Here is a 21,437-nt window from a genome sequence, read left to right on the forward strand (position 1 = left end):
ACTTCATCTAGGTTTTTTGTTTTAATTAGCTACCTTTGAAGAGCAAGTCTTAGTTTGCCTTGAACAACTTGCAAACTGAAATGACTTTTAACTGAAAAAGTGCAGCAATTTATAAACCAAGAAAATACTGGTTTACATGGGGTCTCAGTGGACCACATTAATTCCACACAGGATTCCCTGAGTCCCATACTGTACAATTTATTTATCGTACTTTTCACCCAGCTAAAACTAGAACTTTAAGTATGAGCAAGCCACTGTTTTACTTCAAGTGGTTCAACTCTTGGTACTTATTAAGCAATTAAAATTCAACCAATATGGAAAAACAATTCAGAAACATCTCCTTCCTCCATGAATAAGACACATCCCAAAAACTCATCTGCAAAACACACCCACTGCTGATACGTACGTTTGCAAGGCTGCATTGGTGGCATTGATGAGGTTTCTATCCGTAATCTTCTCCAGTATTAACAAGGCACTAGTTTCATGACCCTTAATACAGAACAAACATCTGTCATATAATAAATACTCTTCAAAAATTGCTTTGGATGCCTTTTAACATTAACAAGTTAGTATTTGCAAATAGTGCTCAATAATATTCAGCACTAGTAAGTCAGAGTACATACACACCTTGCTGCAAGCCAAATGGAGTGCTGTGTTCTTAGAACTGTCTTGCAAAGTCAGATCAGCCTTAGCACTGCTAACCAGCACCTCTGGGGAAATAAAAGATTTGCCTTAATGTGTTACATTTGTACAAAATTAAAACATAGTTTTGACAAAATACATCCACAAGAACACTAACTATAAGGCAGTTTTACCCACAGTAAGATTAACAAACAGAAGAGCAGAAATATGTAAAGCTTTCTCTTTACCAACTGTATTCGTCTGTCCATTTTCTGCAGCCATCATTAAAGGTGTTTTCCCAGAAGAATCTACAGCATTTACTTGAGCATTGTGGCTGAGCAGAAGCTGTAGACACTCAACATGATCTGTAAAAGCTGCTGCATGAAGAGGAGTTCTACAACAGATCAAAAGACAATAGGGCCATGTTCAGCCATGCTTTCTACTGTATTTAAAGTGGCATCCTGACTATCATCCTGAAGATACAAAAGACTGGGCAGTCCCTCCCACTGATCTTTGGAGTCAGTACTGCCTAAATTGTGACTGCTGCCTTCAGAAAGTCATCTTCAAGTTTCAAATAATTCCTCTATGTAGTTTATAACAGATACAGAGACAGATACAATTTGATTCAGAAAAATAAAATATATGTAAGATACTACCTACCAAGTGATACAATTTAAAATGCTCAACCTTGCCTATTCCAACCCAAACCAGCACAGTCATAAAAAGCCAATTGAAGTTTACTGAATCAGAACAGGATTTTAAAAAATGTATTTCTAGCCTAGAATAAAAATAAAATCTTCAAAGGATAAAAATGGGGAAGAGGGAGTTAACCTAAGTAACAAATACACCCCCCCCCCAATTATTATAGAGTATTCTTTCACTGTGCATTTACACTCTTACCTTCCTTTTGAATCTGTTGAATTTACAATGCCAGCACCTAGTGTATCAATTAACATTTCTGCAGCACCTTCATTGTCATTTATCCTACAATGAATTAAACAGGCTGTTATTTACAGAATGATAAATCTTTTGTTAAATACAGCAATGAAATCAATAAAGAATAATTTTGCACTTCCTTACACAGCACAATGCAATGGACTGAAAGAATTTCCTTCCATTTTCTGGAAAATTTCCTGTTCCAGGAGGAGTTCTACACAACTGTCGTGACCTTAAGCAAATAGAAGAGTTAGGCATCAAAATCAAGGAAAGGTCTATTTATGGATTACAACAAAAATTATGTATCTAAATCAGATTAAGCAGTATTTTATTTGAAGGCTTCGAAGACACGCTTGTTATATTTGATACGACTACATTTAGGAATTAAGACATTTTTAGAATCCTGAAAATCAAACTAACGTTTAACACCGCAAACTTTGTGAAATTTAGAAGAGATGTCATGCTGTCTGAAGAACATCCAGAACACTAAATTTAGTTATTTACATGTCCACATTTCCAACTCTTCTGTACATTCATCACTTAGTCTACACGAAAACATCTCCACTATTTGAGGTTTAGTTTTGTTCCAATGTCTTGCTAAACCCAAAGAAAGCCCAAGCTGATAGTCATGACAAAAGCTTGAGAAGAACACATTCTACCTATCATACAATTATTTGTAAAATTCTATAGCCTGCTTCTGTACAGGTAACTAATGATTGTAACTGTTTGATCTTCAATGCATATATGCAGAGAATCTTAGTCCAACATTCACTGATGTCTGAAGATTTGCATTTTCACAAGTCCTGTCAAAGTTTCATTCTGCAAGTCAAGCATATTTCAGTTCTGTTTTATTCAGACACTGGTCACTCAAATGGACCAAGCTGCAAGAGTTTAATGAATGTAACAAAGAGATGTTATTCTAGTTCAAATTATCATTGTATTATGCAATTGCTTCAGCTGTGAAGACAACTTAGTTACTTAGTAACTTAAAAAAAAAAAAAAGGGTAAAATGAAGCTCTAAACCATTACTTCTTGATCTATCATGTGACTCAGTGGTGAAATAAATGAGAACCTCCATTATGTTGGAAATGAACACACAGAACAAAATCTTAAGCAAAGGAGCTGAATAAATGTCCTACCTTTTAAAGCCTGCCTCATCCCCATATTCATGAAAAGTATCAGTGCAAAAAAAAGATCAGTGAAGAAAAAATTTTTATTCAATCACTTCCATTACTTTGGTTTCTTGTGCCTCTCAAGACTGAATTGAAGCAAGTTTAAAAAAAGATTTAATCTGAAACCATTCCTTCCATGAGTGTGAAGGTAACTTTTTGGGGGATGTGTGACACTTCTATTCACAGGTATTATGCTGAATTTCTTGAAAGACCCCTTGAGGCATAAAACTAAAAAGGCAGTTCATAACAAAAATGTAGTACAAAAATAAACACCTCGTATTATGGATTAGATGTTAATTCATTCCCCCTCAAGATATCATGTCTGTCATCTTGTCACATTCACTAATATAAACTGAAAGAGGAATTTTATATGTTGCTTTTTTAAGTAGTAATAATTTCTATCTCAATATCAATGAACACATTTAGACCTGTGCTTGAACTTGAATGCATCTTACCATTATAGCAGGCCCAATGCAGAGATGTATAGCCGTGATTGTCTGCTATTGCAGGTACTGCATCGGCAGATGCAGCTGACTGCAGGAGAGCTCCTAGAACACCTATATGTCCACATGCAGCTGACAAATGTATAGGGGTTCGTCCCCTACAGTCTCGCAATAAGGACTTAGCACCATGTTGAAGCAATGCTTCCACACACTCCTCGTGCCCAGTAACTGCCTGAGAGAGACAGACAGGTAACAGCAAGTTTGCAAATATTCGTAAGAACAATAGTGTATAACTAAAGCAAGAAATGTCAGGCAATTTCTTACATTTTTAAGTAATGACAAAATAAGCACAGTTATACATTTTTTATTCCTGGAAACAGCCATTCTGTTGGAAAAATAGCCATGTATTATAATATTGATGACAGAATAATTTTTTGCAATAATACTGAATGAACTGCTGATCTCCAGGGCTCATTCAATTCTCTTATCTGGCAGAGACTATAAACAACCAGTATTGGCATATGGCATGCATCATCCTTTTCTTCCTCCTGTTAACACCAGCCCCCACCCCATAACAAGCTGTACTCTTGTGACCTCTCCAGTCAACACTTTAGAGCAAGATTAAGAGACCCTATGAGTCCAAAGCAATTCTGAGGGTATGTAGCAAACAGGCAAAAGCCAGACTTTTGAAAGCAACTAAGAATAGCAAGATGAGAATAATGATAAATTCACTATCACTACATATTAAGTCTTTAGTTTAAATTAATACATATAAAACTGGAAAGGACAGAAAAGGAATATTCTCTTACCCCTCTATGTAATGCTGTCCTTCCCCACTTATCTTTGGCATCTACATTTGCTCCTTTGTTAAGGAGTGAATAAACGCAGTCAGTGTGCCCATTGAGAACCGACAACATCAGAGGAGTCCTAAGCAGAGGGTAAAATAAAGTGTAATCTACCTGGAATTTAACAGACTAGCATTCAGCTGAAACAGCACAGTTACTGTCCTTCTGGTCAATACTGTTAAAATTTATATCATCAATGATCTTCTCTAGCACTAACTTCACTCTAAGAACAATGCTCGTATTTCCTTTTTAGATTCCAAAAAATAAATATCCCTCTATCAGAAGGCCTGATTAAGGTACTAGAATCCATTTTTCCAGCATCTGGGTAATAAGACACATTTTAGTTTCCTCCCAACTGAACAACAACATTTTTCACCAGCAATATTACGCTTACTGCAAAATACAAAACCGCATTTATCCTGGTTGAAATATCTATTCATTAAAGATATATTTATGAAATATCTATTAATGTAATAAAAATCACCAATGTAAAATGTTTAGGTTTTCCTTTTATAAAATGCAGTAACTTGTGAAGAAGAGAATGTGTACAGTTTAAACTCACTGTCCATTTCCATCTTGAATGTCCACTGCATTCTGAGGTTCTGCATTTCCTATCAATAGCCGCAAACATTCTGAATGACCATTGGTAGCTGTAAAACATCATAAAAATACGAGCTTTACATTAATTGCTTTTGAGTATACACCTCAAACAGGACGGCAGCCTGCTTTGACTAAAGCCCTTTACCTTGACAATGCACTGTACAGCTTTGTCATCGTTACAACTTCAATTTACAAAACAAAAACAAAAACAAAAAAAGAAAGAAATGAACACCAGAAAATGATTTCAGAAATCTGGCATTCTCAACTGTGTAGTATTAAAAGTAATTAATTCCAACTGTCAACTGCCAACAGGTATTTGTTTTTTACATATAAATAAAGTTGCACACATTAACCATAATTAGAATATATGCTTATACAACATCCACAAGAAGGAGTAACTAAATACAGTAATTAGCATAACTTTTGCTTGTTTTAAGGCACAGGTAAACACATAGCTAGTCAATCATACACAGATTCTGTTAGTGAGTGTAGCATTTGTATAGTTATGAAATATTAACTGAAACCACATTTAGAAAGAGGGGAAGGAAATGTAATGCACAGAAGTAATTAACCCAGCAGTTAAAAAAAAAAAAGGGGGGGGAAAAGAAAAGAAACTAAGAATTGAGAAATCACATTTAAATGCAACTCATGAAAGATAAATGATTGCTTGTTGGGAGGGGAAATTATTTCTGACATACAGCTGCTGTATTCAGTCCACATAACAGTCACAATTCACGCTTCTCTAGCTGACAGAAATGCTAACAGAAGTTAGGAGAGGCTAAATCAAATAGAAAAATACAGCTTGTACTCATGGACAATAGATTAAGTGGTTAGAATGATGATATTTTGTACATAATGCTCTTTTTACTGCCATATTTCTGAAACATTGTAACTAAAAATATCAATTTAAATAAGCCTATTTTCAAAGTCAGGGGAAAAAAGAATATATCACGAATGCCAGACTTTGAGAAAAAGAGGCTTATAAACATTTTCTAGGAAACCCAGCAAGAAAACATTGCAAAGGATTGCTGTTATTTTTAAAACACTCAGCAGTCATTTAAATCCTTGGAAAAAACCCAAAGGATAGTTTTCATGTCTCTTCTCAAACTGGCAAAATTCTCCAAGACTCCAGTCATATTTAGAAGCATTTTACTGCCAAGACAGGCAACACAATTCACATACCTAAATTTGGGCCTACAGTTTGGGCTGCGCAAAAGATGAGGAAAAGTAACATCACTGGGACCTGTCAGCACAGCTAGCCTAGCTAGCTGAATTGGCAAGAACAATGCACCCTTCCAGAGAGAGCAGTGTAGAACAGCACTCCTGCAACCAAAATGATTAATACTGTTTTGTGCCTGCAGTGGCTTTATTACACCTTTCTGAGCATAGCATATACCTTAAAGTCACTGTACGTCCCTAAACGCAACTTCTTAGAACATTAATGAGACTTCTAAATACAAAGATGGTCCACTTGAAAAGCCAGTATTTTAGAGGTTGGAGGTTAGCACACACCTGCAGCATGTATTGGGGTCCTCTTTACGACATAATCTTTCACCAGGATTGATGCTCCCTGGTTAATGAGCACATCTACACATTCCACGTGTCCCTTAAAGGCAGCAAGATCCAGTGGTGTCCTTCCATTATTATTCCTCACATCAAGGTCCAGCAGTGACTGTACCAGCACTTCCAGAGCTTGATGGTGGCCGTGATAGGCCTACAAGAGTAAGAAAATGCTTCAGTTTTCCTGTCCTTCTCGTTTTTCCCTTTCTTACCAGGATTACAGAAAGAAAACAGTGAAAGCTGTTCCGTGAAGCAGGTTTGAAATGAAATGCAAAAACTGTCCTGTAGAGCTCATTCAGGAATAGTAGCACATATTTCTGCATTTCATTTATTATTTTTGATCCATTTAAAAAAATAAGAATGAATAAACATGTCAACAACTGTCTGCAATCAGATGAGCTATCATTACTAAAGAATGAAATACTTACAGCTAAATGCAGTGGACTTATAGGTGCTCTGTTGTCTGAATCATTCAGTATGTCAGTACCCGATGTTTCCATTAGCTTAGCAGAGAGAGAAAGTCAGAGTAAGCACAAAAACCCCTCATCTTTAAAAACATTCAGCATAATTGCTACAGTTTCCAGCATACCCATATTGAAAAATAAAGGAAGAAAATTAAGAATAATAAGATTACAGTTTCCTTAGCAATTCTAGATCTCCCTCAATCTTTAAGAGTCTGAATTGCAATGCCTGCAACCCCCCCTTATTCATCTCCAAAGATTAGTTAATTTTGCATATCAATGCAATAATTAAATCAGAAACTAATCTAAAATGATTACATCTCCTGAAGCAGCCATATGAAATAATATAGATAAAATGCATACAAAGGGACAATAAGGACAGGTAAGAACATCTGTAGTAGGAAAAAAAAAAAAAAAAAACCCAAACCAAAAAAGTAAGCATTTAGGTTAGGTGAAAAGACAGCAAGAAAACAATATGAAAAGCCAGAAGGCAGGACTGATTTCTCAGAATAGAAAAACATTTCTCAAAGAGAATAAATGGACCGCAAAAAAGGACACAAGTATTATAAAATAGGATGAAAATATCTAAGCATATAAATTTCTATTTGTTCCTTTCAAGATATGTTGTAAAGTTTTAATTATTCCTCTTTTCAAGACCATATTTCAATTAGTACACTAATAGAATTAAAATATTAAAAGCATTTGAAATGATGTTCAGATCACTATGTTTCCATTATCACACTTTAATGACATGGTCATATGAATGTTTAAGTAAAAAAAAAAAAAGCTTAAAAATAATTTTCTATTTTAAAATATTGTATTGCAATTAAATCTAAACTGCAACTGTAATGAAATAATACATCTATGCATTGAAGGAATGGTTGAGTAAGTCTAAAAATAAACAGCATTTTAAAAATTACATGTTACAGTAGTACTTTAACAGTGAGAAAATAATGCACACTTACAACATCTAGAGGCGTTTCGCTTGCAATCTGCAATTAAAAACATTCAGAATGCAGTTCGAATACATTTGAATATAAAAATATATTTGTATAAAACCACTAAGTTGTACAATAGAGGAGATAAAATTAGCATATCAAATAACATACACAGTTTTACAAAGGGATTATTAAAAAATCTACCTGAGGCTTTATTATCAAAAATTCTATTATGTGGCCATTAGTTTCCGTCACTACGCGAACTATTTCAAAAGGCACCCTTTACTTTACAGGTTTTCCCTACATTTTTATTTGCTCCTTCAGACAACATTTATGAAATTTCCTAACACTTCCCAAGTGGGACAACCTCGGTTATTGTATTTCAGCCATAAGGAAAAAAATCAGCAGTATATTCTGAGTTAAGGAACAAAATAAAACTATATCCCCCATCTCAACCAGTTGTCTCTTCATCTCAATGTATTACCTTTTTAGACCAGTGTCTAGCATCTTTTAGCTCCTCACCTTGCCCCTTTTAATTTTAAGAGTACCAAGTGCGTAAATATCCTCATAGGGGCTGAAAATCACTCTTGACCTAGCTTAAAAATGAACAGTCAAGGTGGAGGAATCCTCTGGCCTCTTATCATCCTATATAAGAGCAGCTGTTACAGCTTTCATCTATGATAGATCTTACCAATTCAAGACATAAGCGATGACCATAAGCAGCTGAATAATGTACTGCATTGTATCCTTGTTTGTCTCGGATCCCCGGATTGGCATCATTTCTTAACAAATATTCCAGGCACCTATTTAAATTGACATAAGCAAAACCATATATCTAAATGTTGAATTTCAACTTTATGCTAAGTGTCAAATTATTCAAATTCAACTGGAGAACAGAATACAGCACACAAGAACACTGATTTAATGTACAATACTGGCTAGGAGTAGAGAACACCTAACTCATTACACCAAGTCTTAAGGTCAAACACAAAGCTTCCAAAATTTGAGCAAATCCTTTTCTGCAGACATCCTGCATCCTCTGAATTATCTGACTTCGTTAAAGCTAGTATTTCATGGCTATTTTCCTCAAAGCTATTGCAATTGCAGTTACCTTTGTTAATATAAATGATTACCATTTTTGTATGTTTTTTTCATAGCAGTACATTTTTCTGTACTTAATGTAGAAGGAAGAGAACCAGTGGCTCAGTTTTTCATGGTCGGTATCCACGAATCGCACACACATACACTTCCAATACCAGACACTAATTTATCCATTTATTTACTCAGTAAACAGTTGTTGGCATACTTATATCCTACCATTCCTTACTTTCATTACACGAAGTTATAAGGCAGAACATGGTCATCACAATTTCAACTACAGCTAGCCGTGAGGATGAAAGATTACTTTAAGTCATCTCCCTTTCCCTGTTTTTCTAAGAGATTCCATGTATGCACACTGGACAACTCCAACCAATCACACTTCTTATTAATAATTTTATGTTGTCTATCATTTCAGCAACACTCTGCAAAGTCATCATCATGACCCTGAACAACAGGAAGCCAGCATGACCCTGCAGCATCAGAACTCTCTGTATAAGTTTTTTTCAAGGAAGGGGTCAGCAAACATAACAGGACAAGTTCATCACCTCAGTGAGGTCCAGTACCAGCTGTGATGAAACAAACACATTTCAGCAGGAGTAAGAGACAGCTGTACTTGGTCAAAGTCCTGGTAACCTCATGAGTAACAACAGTGATTTGCTGAAGACCTGACATTTGCTTTTCCAGTCATAGGCTGAATGATGTACAAACCATGTGAGTGAAGATGAAAGGGGGGGGGGGAAGCTGCAGGAAAAAACTACGAACAAGGAAATGTCCAGTTACAACATACTCTGCCTCATTACAAAGTTGAGAACAGGAGTACTCTCATTTTCATCATTTTGTGCCCAGCATAAAGGACTTAGGTAGGTAGTGAAAAAGGTAGACACCCTCCAGTTTTAAAGAATAACATATGTAATGTAAGATATAAGTAACTGTACAAGTTCAATGTACCTAATAAAAAGCTACTTGTAAAGCATATCTATGTAACCAACTAATTCAGGTTTTCTTTGCCCAGTAAACAAATGCCTGGATTCCACTAATGGCATCTGAACCCACATGTTTTTATTTGAAATGAAACAGGATGAGATTTCTGAGAGTCCAGGGAAAGACAATTTGTCCCACTGAGTGAGAATTACTGTCCCTACATTTTACTTGTCCAGTCATCTAACTTTGTTAATTTTAATCAGTGATTTTGTATTAACATTCATGGCTCATTTATAAACGTTAAACACTTCTGGCCTTGGCTATCTAAATCTCTATTTCTTTGTTTTCTCTGTTTGTGTGCTCACAAAAAAATACAACACACTAAATATTGCAGGAGGCAAAGTCTACTAAAAACCCTTGAGTATCCATTCTTTCCAATGAAAACCACATAATTATTTTTGTTGTTTCTTCTCATCCAGGAAAGAGATTGAATTTGCATCTTTTGCATACTTAACTGTCCTCAACAGGCCTCTTTAAAGGAGATAATTGAACTTTGTAAAAGCCCAGATAAGTTAATTTTATTTTCTATTTACTTACTGGTGTACTGCCTGTTAAATAATTCTAACATAGAAAGAGCACGGGCTTTTCTCCCCTAAAATGCTGCTTAGTTTATCTCATTCTGCAAAGACATTTTTTTCCCTAGTCTTGTCAAAACGAGGCTTACTGGTGTTTGGTCCAGATCAGAAGCATTTGTTAAACACATAAAAGAAACACTTCCAAACAGGCACAAACCAGAAAATAATTTTCAACAAAAGCGTCCTTGTCCCTCAAATCTGTCTTTAAAGATGTCTGAACAAAGACTATAAAAATGCCCAAAAATATCTTTGGAATTTCTATGTAGGTAATTTCCTGACCTTTTTTTCCCCAGACTTTATATTCCAACTCAGTAATCATTTTTAGCTTCATTCCTATTTTGACTATGAGCTGAGCGGTTCTGGTTTTCCAGCTGTTACTAATCATCTTTCTGCATCAATAAAAAGCTTTTCCTCAGGCCACTCTGCTTTGTAGCCTGTCTTCTAGAAAGACAACTGTGAATCAGAAGGGCAATACCATGTGGCTTCCAGAGATGATTCTTTGAGTTATCTCCCAAAGCTCTGCAACACTGCCATCATCATTCTTGCTTGTGCCTTTTGTAAGACAGATGGCAAAACGATGTCATCTGAAAAACCATTATAGTTTGGAGGTTTTCAGAGCAACTGTGAAGCTAAAATTAACAGTAGCTCAACTTGCAAGAGGGCAATTAAAGTAAGATTGTCTCAGCAAACTCCAGCAGGAACTGGAAGTTTATCTAAAAAGCAGCAATTTTGTTTTGAAACATAAAGGCTTATACTTTAAATGTAAGTACATCTTTCAAAACTCAATCTGCAAGTTACATGCCACCTTGTTCATATTGCTACCTCACCTTTTAAAAGGTACCTTATTAAATACAATGATGTGGCACGAAACAGCACTCTTCTCCAGTGAAGGTGTCACTGGATGCATCTGAAACATGATGCTGCACACCAGCTTGTTCTGACCTGTGTATGTGAGTGTGGGCATGTGCAAATGGCACTCTTTCCAAGTCTCCTCAATATATACAACATCTGGAGCTTAAGTAACCTCATGACTTTTGTGCTGTCTACGTAAATTTTGCATGTAAGCATTTAAGTAGTTGATAACTATGTTAAATGTAACTTAGTTACAAAAAAACCCCACTTACAAGAGACACTTGCAAATTTATGGAAGTTTCTGGATGCATTTCATTAATAAAAGTTTATCTATTTCCAAAAAATTAACACTAATGAGTTTTAATGCCAAACATGAATAGTTTAATCAAACACTAAGTGGATAAAGCATCTTACCTTGAAATGTTAATCTCTAACCTGATGTAAGCCTACTCTATCTAGTTTCCTAGTGTATTTCTAGCACAGATTTTGGGAAAACATTAAGAACCCTACCTAAAATACATCATCTTTCATCAGAATTTAATTTTAAAGCAAAATGACTGCACATAACTGTCATAATATCCTCCACAAATGATATTTACTCAATATCCCACTACACAGCAGCTGGAGTAAAAACTCTGTTCCCAATGAATTACTGAATTAGGACATAACCAAAAAATTACAGTAATTTTTCCTATTGTTAATTTTTCACAGAAATATTAGTTACATATTTTATATATGACACATATTTTATATACAACACTGTCAGATTTAATCTTTAAAAACAAAAAAAATGCAAAAAGGGTTTCATTTGGCAAGTCTGAAGGCAGAATATACACAAAATTCACAGCTCAAATGTTTCTAAGGAGAAAGACTTTAGTACAAAGCATGCCACTTACTTTCCATCTGTGTCTGATGCAGCTGCATAGTGCAGAGGTGTACAACCCCTCTCATCAAGGTCATTCACACTAGCTCCAGATCCCACAAGGGCAAACAGGCACTGATAATTACAATTGGCAGCAGCATAATGGAGTGGAGTTCTTTAGTACACATTTAAATAAAAAGTACAATGGTAAATAACAGCAAAATAATATAAAGAGACAGAAAAAGCAAAATAAAATGAAACTTAAATCCTCCTCATTTTTTAACAAGTGTTTGTGGTGAAGAACGCATCATTCCAATATTAAACAATAGGGCCATTCTATAATGCAAAACAACCACTAGGGGATCTATGTGACAGCCAAAATATGCACAAACTTTGTATTAAGGGAAGCTCTAGATGAGTTTTCTTATGCAAACATACAGAGGAAAATCAAGTTTACATTAGAAATATTCTTTACAGTTAAAGTAAGTCCAAGCCACGTGGAAAAAATATGGACAAATCCAAGAACTGCAGAGTAACTAAACAAGGTCAAAATAAAACAATTGACAAGTTTTTGACAAACAGATCAGAATTTTATTTGAGGCAAGCATATTTATTTTTAACTACAGCAATATGTCTGCTATGCTAGTAAAGAAAACTCCTAAAAATATGCCTTGCCTACTTAAAAAAAACCAAATAAAAATTAGTACTTATGTATATTCTCAGTGAAAACTTATTCCAGCTTCAAATACATAAACAAGTCTCTAAATAAACCACTTTGGATAAAATTTCAAAACCACCAGGATGACTCAGAATTCCATTTTCTTTTTTTAAGAAGAGATTGCTACTATATCTCAATTTTGAGAAGAAAGTCAAGCAATTTAAAGTGTTCTACCTCTTCCCTCTCCCTTCAAACTACTTTTCCCTATTTCTTTCCAGTTTTGACTATTTTAATTTTTTCCTTTCCTGAAATTATTGTTCTATGTAACATGCATGTTAAATAAAAAAAGCAAACCAACAAAAAAGCAACTTTCAATGACAACAGTTGGTGACAGATCATTGTTCCTTTCTCAGGAAAGAATGGAAGTGGAATTTAAAGTAAAATACATCATTGACTCAATAATGTTCTCCTCAAATCCTATTCCTGCCATTCACATCCTGGAAAGTCATATTTTCCATGATGTAATATGAGATTTTACACAAGTACCGATCATGCCATCTACACTTAAATATTCCCATACTAAAAATAAATAGAAATTAATGTCATTCCAAAGACTGCAGAGCATGAACGAGGAAACAAAAAGGAATGGATATAATGAAAGGAAAAGGTGAAGCAGTTGCAATGAAATAATAGATTTTTTAAATAAAAAAGCCTAGAAATACAAACAGATTTATAGATTTGACTGACAAATTACTTGGAAAACATTACTAATGTCCTTAGATGAGAGCAATTTAAACACATTAGATCTGTGTTATAAGCAAAAGAGGCTAAAAAAATGTATTATAGTCTAATATGGAACTCAGTCTTTACAAGCAAGACTAAACACCTACTTAATACAACACAGTAAACAAAATATGTTTGTAACTTTTGGTAACATATGCTGAAGCACAGTTTATTAGACTTGCCCTCACAGCAATATGCTACTTCTGTAATACTTTTAACAGTCCTTAGCAGTATACAAATCTGGAACGTCTTACCTCCCAAATCTGTCCTTTTTGTTGAAGTCTGCACCAGTATTAAGTAGAAGATTTAGGCACTCCAAATTCCTATTAAATTAATGCAATATTACTTCTGATTGCAGATCTTTTTTTTCCCATAATAGTGGCCTCTGCAAACATCAGAACTGCTACACATATACATCTCATATGTTGGTTTTAATGGAACTGAACTATTGTATGAACATTTTGAGAAATATATTTTTCTATGTAAAATAGATTTCCGAATTGCAGGGCCAAATCAGGAAAGAATATAAATTATTTCAAATCCATATTTAGAAATTCTACTGATATCAAAAGGCATGCATAAAGCACAGAAACATTAACCTAATTCAACAGACATGTAAATTCTTTAAAGCAAACAGATAATAATACCTGCATATCACATGCTTTTTGCTACCAGGATTCTAGCACAGATACAAGCTTCCACTATACAGTTAAGGCCAAACAGAAGTTGCAACATAAATATTTAACTTTTTAGTATAATTTGTTTTCAATTCAATACAGTCATTATAATACATGTACCATACTTCTTATAAACACTATGTTAATAACTTTTCTAAGCTGGAGATGAATGAGCAAAAGTGTCACAAATTATGTGGGTTTATATGAAAAGATAGCATTTTACCCATAATCATTTGTAACAAGGGTGCATCTATCAAGGATCTTTTGACTCGGAATGATTACTTAACAGTATTACTTAAACAACATTGAAACAGAAAAATGAAAATAGCAATATCATGGAGTTCTTGTGTCCCACAAAGTGTATCATGAAATTTATTACCCAATTCTTCCAGGCAATTTTGAGTAGCTGCTATAGAAAACCTACAATACAATAACAATAATCAATATGGATCACAACTCAAGTGATGAGCAAGTAGTTTTGACTACTTCAGCCACCTAAACTCTGAAATTTAATTATAGTTTTTAATTTAGTTAGATTGATCTTTTGTTTAAGGATCTGGTAAAAGCATATTTCTCAAGGTTGCTGCTTTCCACCTCATGCCCTAGAGTGATCTTAGCTGGGCATGTCATCTTTGAATGTTGCAAATTCTAAAAATTCCATTAATCCTCAAGCATAAACCTAAGGTAAGGCTTGGACACTGCACTCCAATAATTACTTATTGAGCTGAATACTTATTTATATTGTTTGTAGATAGACTCCATCTTGAAATTATTTTAAAGTTTACATAAATTCCAAGAGAAGAGGGCAGGAGAAGCACAGAGAGGAAATAAAAAACCAACAGGAATGGGCAGCAATTGAAAAGAAGAATGCTAAATATGAAAGCATGAATGCTTTTTTTACATACCCTCCAGCTGCAGCTGCATGAAGGCAAGTCCTGCCAAAGTCATCTGGTGTGTCAATGTCAAAACCTACAATCAAGTATTTTGTAAAATGGTTATGTAAGACCACCTTTGACAAAGCTGTACTCATCTACCCTTAAGAGAAATGCTTGCTCAGCAAGCTTAACAGTCCCTTGCAGAAAAGCACTTCTGCACTGAAAATTTACTCCACTTGCAACACATTCTTGCTATTCACAGTATTCAGAAAAACAGGCATTCAAGTAAAATTGAAAGGGCTAAGAAAAAACACAAGTAGCTGCACTGAGGCAAGAGACTATATTCCTTATTATCCTATTTACCTCCTAATATTTCTGTGTAAATTAGTATTGAATATATAATCTATGAAGCACTATGAAAATTTAAGAATATGCTAGAATTTGTCTGTGTTATGCTGAGATTTATTTATTTAATGGGGAGTTTCAGCATTACTAAATCCAGAAGCTACTTACATTTCATCTTTGAGTTTAGCTCTTTAGTCCCAGAGAAAGAATTTTGTTAAGCTGGAACAAAGGCTGTAAATAGTAATTACTTACAGAGAAACCATTCAGAGAACACTGTAGCTTTCTCTCCCCCAACTGTGTGAAATATATAACTTCAAATTTAAGATCACAAAATTTAACTGTGCAATTCCATATCTAACCATGTATTTTGACATGAAGATTGCTATTTCAGTCAGGTTTAAAAGCTATATTTTTGGTTTGAGAAAATTACTGTATTCTCCTAAGAGTCTTGCTTTTATGTAACAAAACTTACTCATTAAATCTCCAATTTTAGTACTTTGGCTAGGAATGCAATTATTATTTTTTTTAAAGAATTGTTCAACAACGATAAGTAATCAGTAACACAGGATGTGTTATTCAAGACTCTTTTCCTACTCTATATCCCCCCAGATGTGGGTTTTGTATGCGCTACTCTGTTTTCCCCCCATTTCAAAAGGCAGTGATATACAGCAAACAATTTATGATTTGAAGAGTAGTCTTCGATGTCTTTCTACATCCCTAGGTTACTTGTCTAGCACCACTAACTACTTAAATGTCATTCAGTACAGGGACAAGGCAGACTGACGTTTGTTGGGGTTTTATTTATTAAATTATTATTATTTTTTTATTTAAGGTCTCCACATGAATATTACTGAATTTAAAAATCAGAGATTCTTGATTTACGTAAATGAGACTACTCCTCCCAAAACCTAAAGAGCACATCGACTGCATACCAACCACCACACCAACAGCATGTAATAATAAGCTGTTAGCAGAATCTAAGTCTTTCCAGTCTGAAGGCTGAACACACTCTAAGTCCTTTCTGCTCCAGGCTAGATTTACCTCTAAGTTTGCTCAACTCATGTAAAAATCACAGAAACCACTTGCAAGTCTTCCACAGGGCTTCCTTTGCCATACTGAATCTTCAGTAAGGGCACAGCCAGCACAGCACCATGTGCAGAAAGGAAAAAGAGCCACAGTATTCCTCACTTCAAATACATCCAATTGAAATACTGTAAACTACAGGACAGTTCTTATCTGAAACAAATCCTTGCAAGCTTGTCCATGATGCAGCAGTGAAATAAAAAGCCTTACCACTGGTAGTTTTAATTATACTTCTTTAGTTCTCCTCCCAAGCTTTCCTAGCAGACACTATAAAGCTGGGGAAGAAAGTGCTTACTCTTCCTTCTCCCCAACACTGTCTCCCACTTTTCTTTTTTCAAAACACATTAAGTGCCTTCAGTTTAATGTACAACCATTTAGTTTATTTTTCTTCTTCTGTTCCTGACGTTTCCACACAGACACATCTACTTTCTCAGAGCTGCAGTGCTTCTAAGAGCTCAGAATTCACACCATAGAAGACTCTAGACAACAGGGGAAGTAATAACCTTGCAACTCTCTCAACTTCAGGGAGAAACCAAACAACGAAAGCAAAGCAAAGTTCAGGTTACATGTAACTAACAACAAACCACCTATGCAATATTTTTTTAATGTAGCAGTCCAGAGTCTTCAGAGCTACTAGGCACCAACTGCAGGAATAGACTAACCTGTATTAAACTAAAACCATCATGGAATGGAAGTGGAAGATACTCCATGAAGTCATTTTAAAGAACATTAATCTTTGTCCTTCAAGTTCAGTTCTGGTCTGAACCAGTCATCACACATCTATGCCCAACTTAAAACACACAGACACAACAAACTATAAATATTTTTATCTATTACTAAATTAAGACCTAATTAAAAGCTATTCTATGGAAGTATAGTACAAAGCAGCCATAAGATTTTAAGAGAGTATCCTACCTGATGAGAGAAGCTTTCTGCAGCAGTCTGAAAAGCCACTTAATGCTGCCAAATGGAGAGGAAACATTCCATGTATACCCCGCCTAAGATACACCATAATCAGGTATCACAGTTTCATTACAATTAAAATAAAACAAACACAATTGTGTCCCAAAGTGCACATGCATGGTTTGTTCAGCAAACCACTTAATTAGAATACTGAGCCTTAGGAAAACTTCACATATTAAATGCTTTCTTCTAAGCTAGCAGGATGCATTAACTCAGTGCAACAGCCTATTAAAACTTTCAGAACTTTTATTTCACATTAGAGGAAAATCCATTTCTCTTTCCTTTTGTACAAATTCCGATGTTCTGAGTAGCTACTTAAAAGTACAGTACAGGCTAACACACAAAGTATTTCCTATTTCAAGTTGAACACGATATTAAAAAATAATCGTACTAGTTTTGTTAATCTAATAAATACATTTCTGAATTCTATCAGCTTGCATCCATCTCAGTAAAGTTACCTACTTTGCAGTGTCAGCACCACTTGTAATCAGAGTGTTGATTAATAGCTCATGGCCGTATCTAGCTGCTATGTGCAAAGGAGTATTTCCATTCTTATCTTCACAGTCTATTTCAGCTCCTACAATAGAAAGTAATTACTAAGTAGGCATACAGATACTTTTGTCACAAAAATAGAATCATAGCACTGATGATTATTTGCATTAACAACTGTCCATGAATGAGTACTTTGGATTTAAAAGTCTATACAGATTTCAGTGGTATTTAGTAATAATAAGCCCCCCCTTTTTACCATTTTGAATGATGGTTTGGGATCTTGAAAATCTACCATGGATGGCTGTCATGTGCAAAGGTGTTTTCCCATCTTTACTCTGGAAAAGAAGAAAATGTCCATGTTTACTTATGGCCAGTAATATCCACAAAACGTCTGCAAGACGTACTGGCAGTGACAAGTCAGCACGACATGGCAAGCTGCCCTTAATCACTCTTCTAGCTGTGAGTGACAACCCAGTGTTGCCCACTCACGGTTATGCCTTTGTGATAATCACTCTCAAGAGGATGATGACAGCGCACAACTTTAGCAACAAACCTACATCCAATTCTGCTCCTGCCCAAGTCTAAAACAAAACAGTGATTCTTTGTTTCTTTTTGGAAAATAGGTGTATTTACTATAGAGGTTTACACATTACATTAGAAGACATCACATTAAAAAGATCATGTGTTTCATGGAATTTTCTGTGAAGTCATATTTGTAAGCAGTTTATCATAAACCACAAGTAATCCTAGGGTAGAACTATTCAACCACAGTTGGTACTACACATTTGACAGATATATCAAATGTGCATGTAAGTCATTTTATTTAGGAAAGATGTCATTCAGATAGGCCAACAGTAAGGCAGAAGGTAATTTCAATTTTTAACAGCACAATCACAATGCACTTAGGAAACCATTTTTCTTCCCCCCTTCTTATTATTACTTGAGGAGTACTTCCCCTACACCCACTTTATCACAGGTAATGGGAAAATGCAAACATGACCCTCATAAAAAAACAAGAGCAGTCTTGGGTGTACATGGATGCCACATCTTGAAATTTTAAATGTTGGCTTTGAAGAACAGGACATGAACATATGCATTAAAATATCACACATTGTTAACATGTGCAAAAGTGTCTTCCCATCTATACTTTTCCTTTGGAATCAAATGACAAAGCTTCTATGGATGTGTTTGTGAAAGTCTACTGGAGACCCTTTTAGGCAGAGTTGGATGTGGAATTGTCAGTTGTGCCACTGCATACACCACCTACAACAATGCAATTATGGGAAAAGTTGTATTCTCAGACCTAGATTGAAAGAAATAAAACACCTAATAATGAAAGCCAAGTTATCTCCAGACATTTTAGCTAGCAGATTCCTTCGACCATAAGGAATCCAAAAGACACATCCACATATCCACAGCAGATGCAAAGAAACACAGAAAATGGGGCTGAAATCCACTTGAGAAGCAAAATAATTGTCCAGTTCCTATCAGCAGAGGCCTGAAGGCCAAACAAACACATCATAAGTGACAACTTCCCCAAGCAATCTCAATGCTCTGATTTTCTTACAAAGAGAATTTTCTTCTTATGTCTACCTTTCATCTTTCTCCCCACGGTTTAGTTCTGCCCTCCTTATCCAACCATTAATATTCTTTGTGTCAAATTTTTTTCCCTCCTTTAAAGCTTTTTTTTTTTTTTACAAATCTGGCATCTCTTTCCCTTACTTTTCTCCTTCTTTAAGTTGAAGGATTAATTAAAAGGAAAATAATCACATATGCTCAGTTGGAGTGAGTGACTAAAAGTGGCTTTGGTGACTAATGTTCTGAACTTTAAAAGGGGAAACTCTGAGAAAGTAAGAAAATAAATTAGTGAAGTAATTATAGACAGAAGAAATTAAGAGCTCAGATAAAGAAGCCTGCAATCTCACTGGCTCAGATATGCTAAACCTGTATCTCAAAGGAAGGCCGATGAAGAGTAAGATAGAGCAGAAGAAAGTAGTTATTAATCTCATTAATAAAGTATCTCTCATTAATAAAGTAGCACATTAATAAAGTACCTTAGAAGGACATAAAAATAACAGTATTAGAAACTAAGGAGTGCGGCAGTCAAGTGAGAACCCTCGCAATACAACTTGAGTAAGATCTTGCAAAGGACAGCAAAGTAAGTCAAAAAATAGTTTTCTAGTTGTAAATTAAAACCACAGTACAATCAGTAATGGACTTTTAGATTCACTCCACTCAAATTTACTTAAAAATGCACTTAATGTAGATTTCTAAGACATTGGGTTTGATTATCCACAGTGCCCCTTTCTAGTCTAACAGTCTCCAGTTCCTTTACTACCAAGGAATAACATAACACACAGTTGTCTAGCAATATATATAAACATTTAACAGGCATAAAATTATATGGTGATAATTTCTATGTTGAAACTAAACTGCTAGGCATAGGATTGCATTCAAAATCCATTCTTAGACTTCACTATGGAAGGATATACAGAATCAGAACCAGTAGCCAGAATTCTTCAAGCAAGGAAACAGGAAGCCTCTATTTATTGAACAAAGCACCATTTCCTGAAATGCCAGAAGGCTGGAATGCATAAGCAAGGAGGTATCTTCAAAACTACCTTCAAGTTATTTTTTTTTTAATGCCTCTATGGACTACCTAAATATTACATTAACTACTAAGTCTGATTTATGAGAACAGATAGGATCAGAACACATGACAGAATAGCCATAGGCTAATGATAACTTCTGTTGTCTTCACTGAAACTCAATTAAGTGCAGCAATAGGAAAGAGATCACCCAAGTCTCCTCTATCACTAGAGAAAACATATCCACAAAATACTCAGGATCATACGAAATTTGCTTAGAACAGTAATTGCTGTTAGACAGAAAAAAATTAATACACAGGACAAGGTGTTTTATCAAGTGATTACTTGGATATTAACTGTATTCAGACTCCTGAGCTTTACAGAGGTTCAGGGGAAATGTGGGTCTATCATGTCACATCATTCCTCCAAGTGAAATCTCCCCCGGCAACAATTCTGATGTTCTAGTATCACCAAAGGAAGTAAAATACTTTTTTCTATGTAGGTCACTGAATTTTCAAGCAGCAAAGGGGCCCATAAAATAATTAATACTGTCCCATTACGAACTCATTTCAATGTGCTCTTCCATGCATGGAAATTCTGAATAGTGAGGAGAGAGTGCTGCAGTAATGAGCAGTACTTAACAGGATACACTGTTCTACAGCACTACATGGACATTGACAAGACTTCAAAACCAAGTATGAAATTATGTCCTCTGTCTACAGAGGTGATAAAAAGCATGTAACATATTTCTACTGTTCCATTATCTTTTGATACATATTCCCTTCTTGAGATGAGGCCCCCATCCATGGATATGCACAAACACCATCCATCTGCCATCAATGGTAAGATGGCAGATGCTTCCCTTTTGCTCTCCCTCAACTAGGTCATTCACAGCAGAGAAGTGCTCTAATATACTGTCTAGTCTACACCTAAATTATCATCCATTCCCTACTCTGTTACCTCTAAACCCACAAAAACACTTGCACAACAGAGGGAACTACTGCATCAAATTACACAAGCAACATA

At 35.2% G+C, this 21,437-nt stretch overlaps 1 protein-coding gene across 5 annotated transcripts in view; it reads right to left on the reverse strand.

Annotated features, from left to right (window-relative positions):
• The window catches only part of ANKRD28 (ankyrin repeat domain 28), a 119,003-nt gene that overhangs the window by 9,802 nt on the left and 87,764 nt on the right, over nucleotides 1–21,437 (reverse strand). For all 5 annotated transcript variants that reach the window (XR_009725082.1, XR_009725083.1, XM_061351036.1 and 2 more), the window contains exons 9-26: nucleotides 18,080–18,158; nucleotides 17,794–17,908; nucleotides 17,284–17,366; nucleotides 14,971–15,034; nucleotides 13,643–13,711; nucleotides 11,982–12,122; nucleotides 8,268–8,379; nucleotides 7,604–7,630; nucleotides 6,606–6,680; nucleotides 6,130–6,331; nucleotides 4,580–4,667; nucleotides 3,982–4,099; nucleotides 3,185–3,404; nucleotides 1,702–1,789; nucleotides 1,522–1,605; nucleotides 870–1,015; nucleotides 628–710; nucleotides 407–489 (exon numbers count right to left, since the gene is read on the reverse strand). Coding sequence is in view for 3 of the 5 variants with exons in the window: in XM_061351036.1 (XP_061207020.1) it covers nucleotides 407–489; nucleotides 628–710; nucleotides 870–1,015; nucleotides 1,522–1,605; nucleotides 1,702–1,789; nucleotides 3,185–3,404; nucleotides 3,982–4,099; nucleotides 4,580–4,667; nucleotides 6,130–6,331; nucleotides 6,606–6,680; nucleotides 7,604–7,630; nucleotides 8,268–8,379; nucleotides 11,982–12,122; nucleotides 13,643–13,711; nucleotides 14,971–15,034; nucleotides 17,284–17,366; nucleotides 17,794–17,908; nucleotides 18,080–18,158 (1,877 nt within the window). In the remaining 2 variants the exon portion in view is untranslated. The remainder of the gene's footprint in view (nucleotides 1–406; nucleotides 490–627; nucleotides 711–869; nucleotides 1,016–1,521; nucleotides 1,606–1,701; nucleotides 1,790–3,184; nucleotides 3,405–3,981; nucleotides 4,100–4,579; nucleotides 4,668–6,129; nucleotides 6,332–6,605; nucleotides 6,681–7,603; nucleotides 7,631–8,267; nucleotides 8,380–11,981; nucleotides 12,123–13,642; nucleotides 13,712–14,970; nucleotides 15,035–17,283; nucleotides 17,367–17,793; nucleotides 17,909–18,079; nucleotides 18,159–21,437) is intronic.

The sequence above is a fragment of the Neopsephotus bourkii genome, unplaced genomic scaffold (assembly GCF_033783945.1).
Source record: "Neopsephotus bourkii isolate Nb327-2 ecotype Australia unplaced genomic scaffold, CSIRO-AGI_Nbou_v1 NB_549, whole genome shotgun sequence".
Taxonomy (NCBI): Eukaryota; Metazoa; Chordata; class Aves; order Psittaciformes; family Psittacidae; genus Neopsephotus; species Neopsephotus bourkii.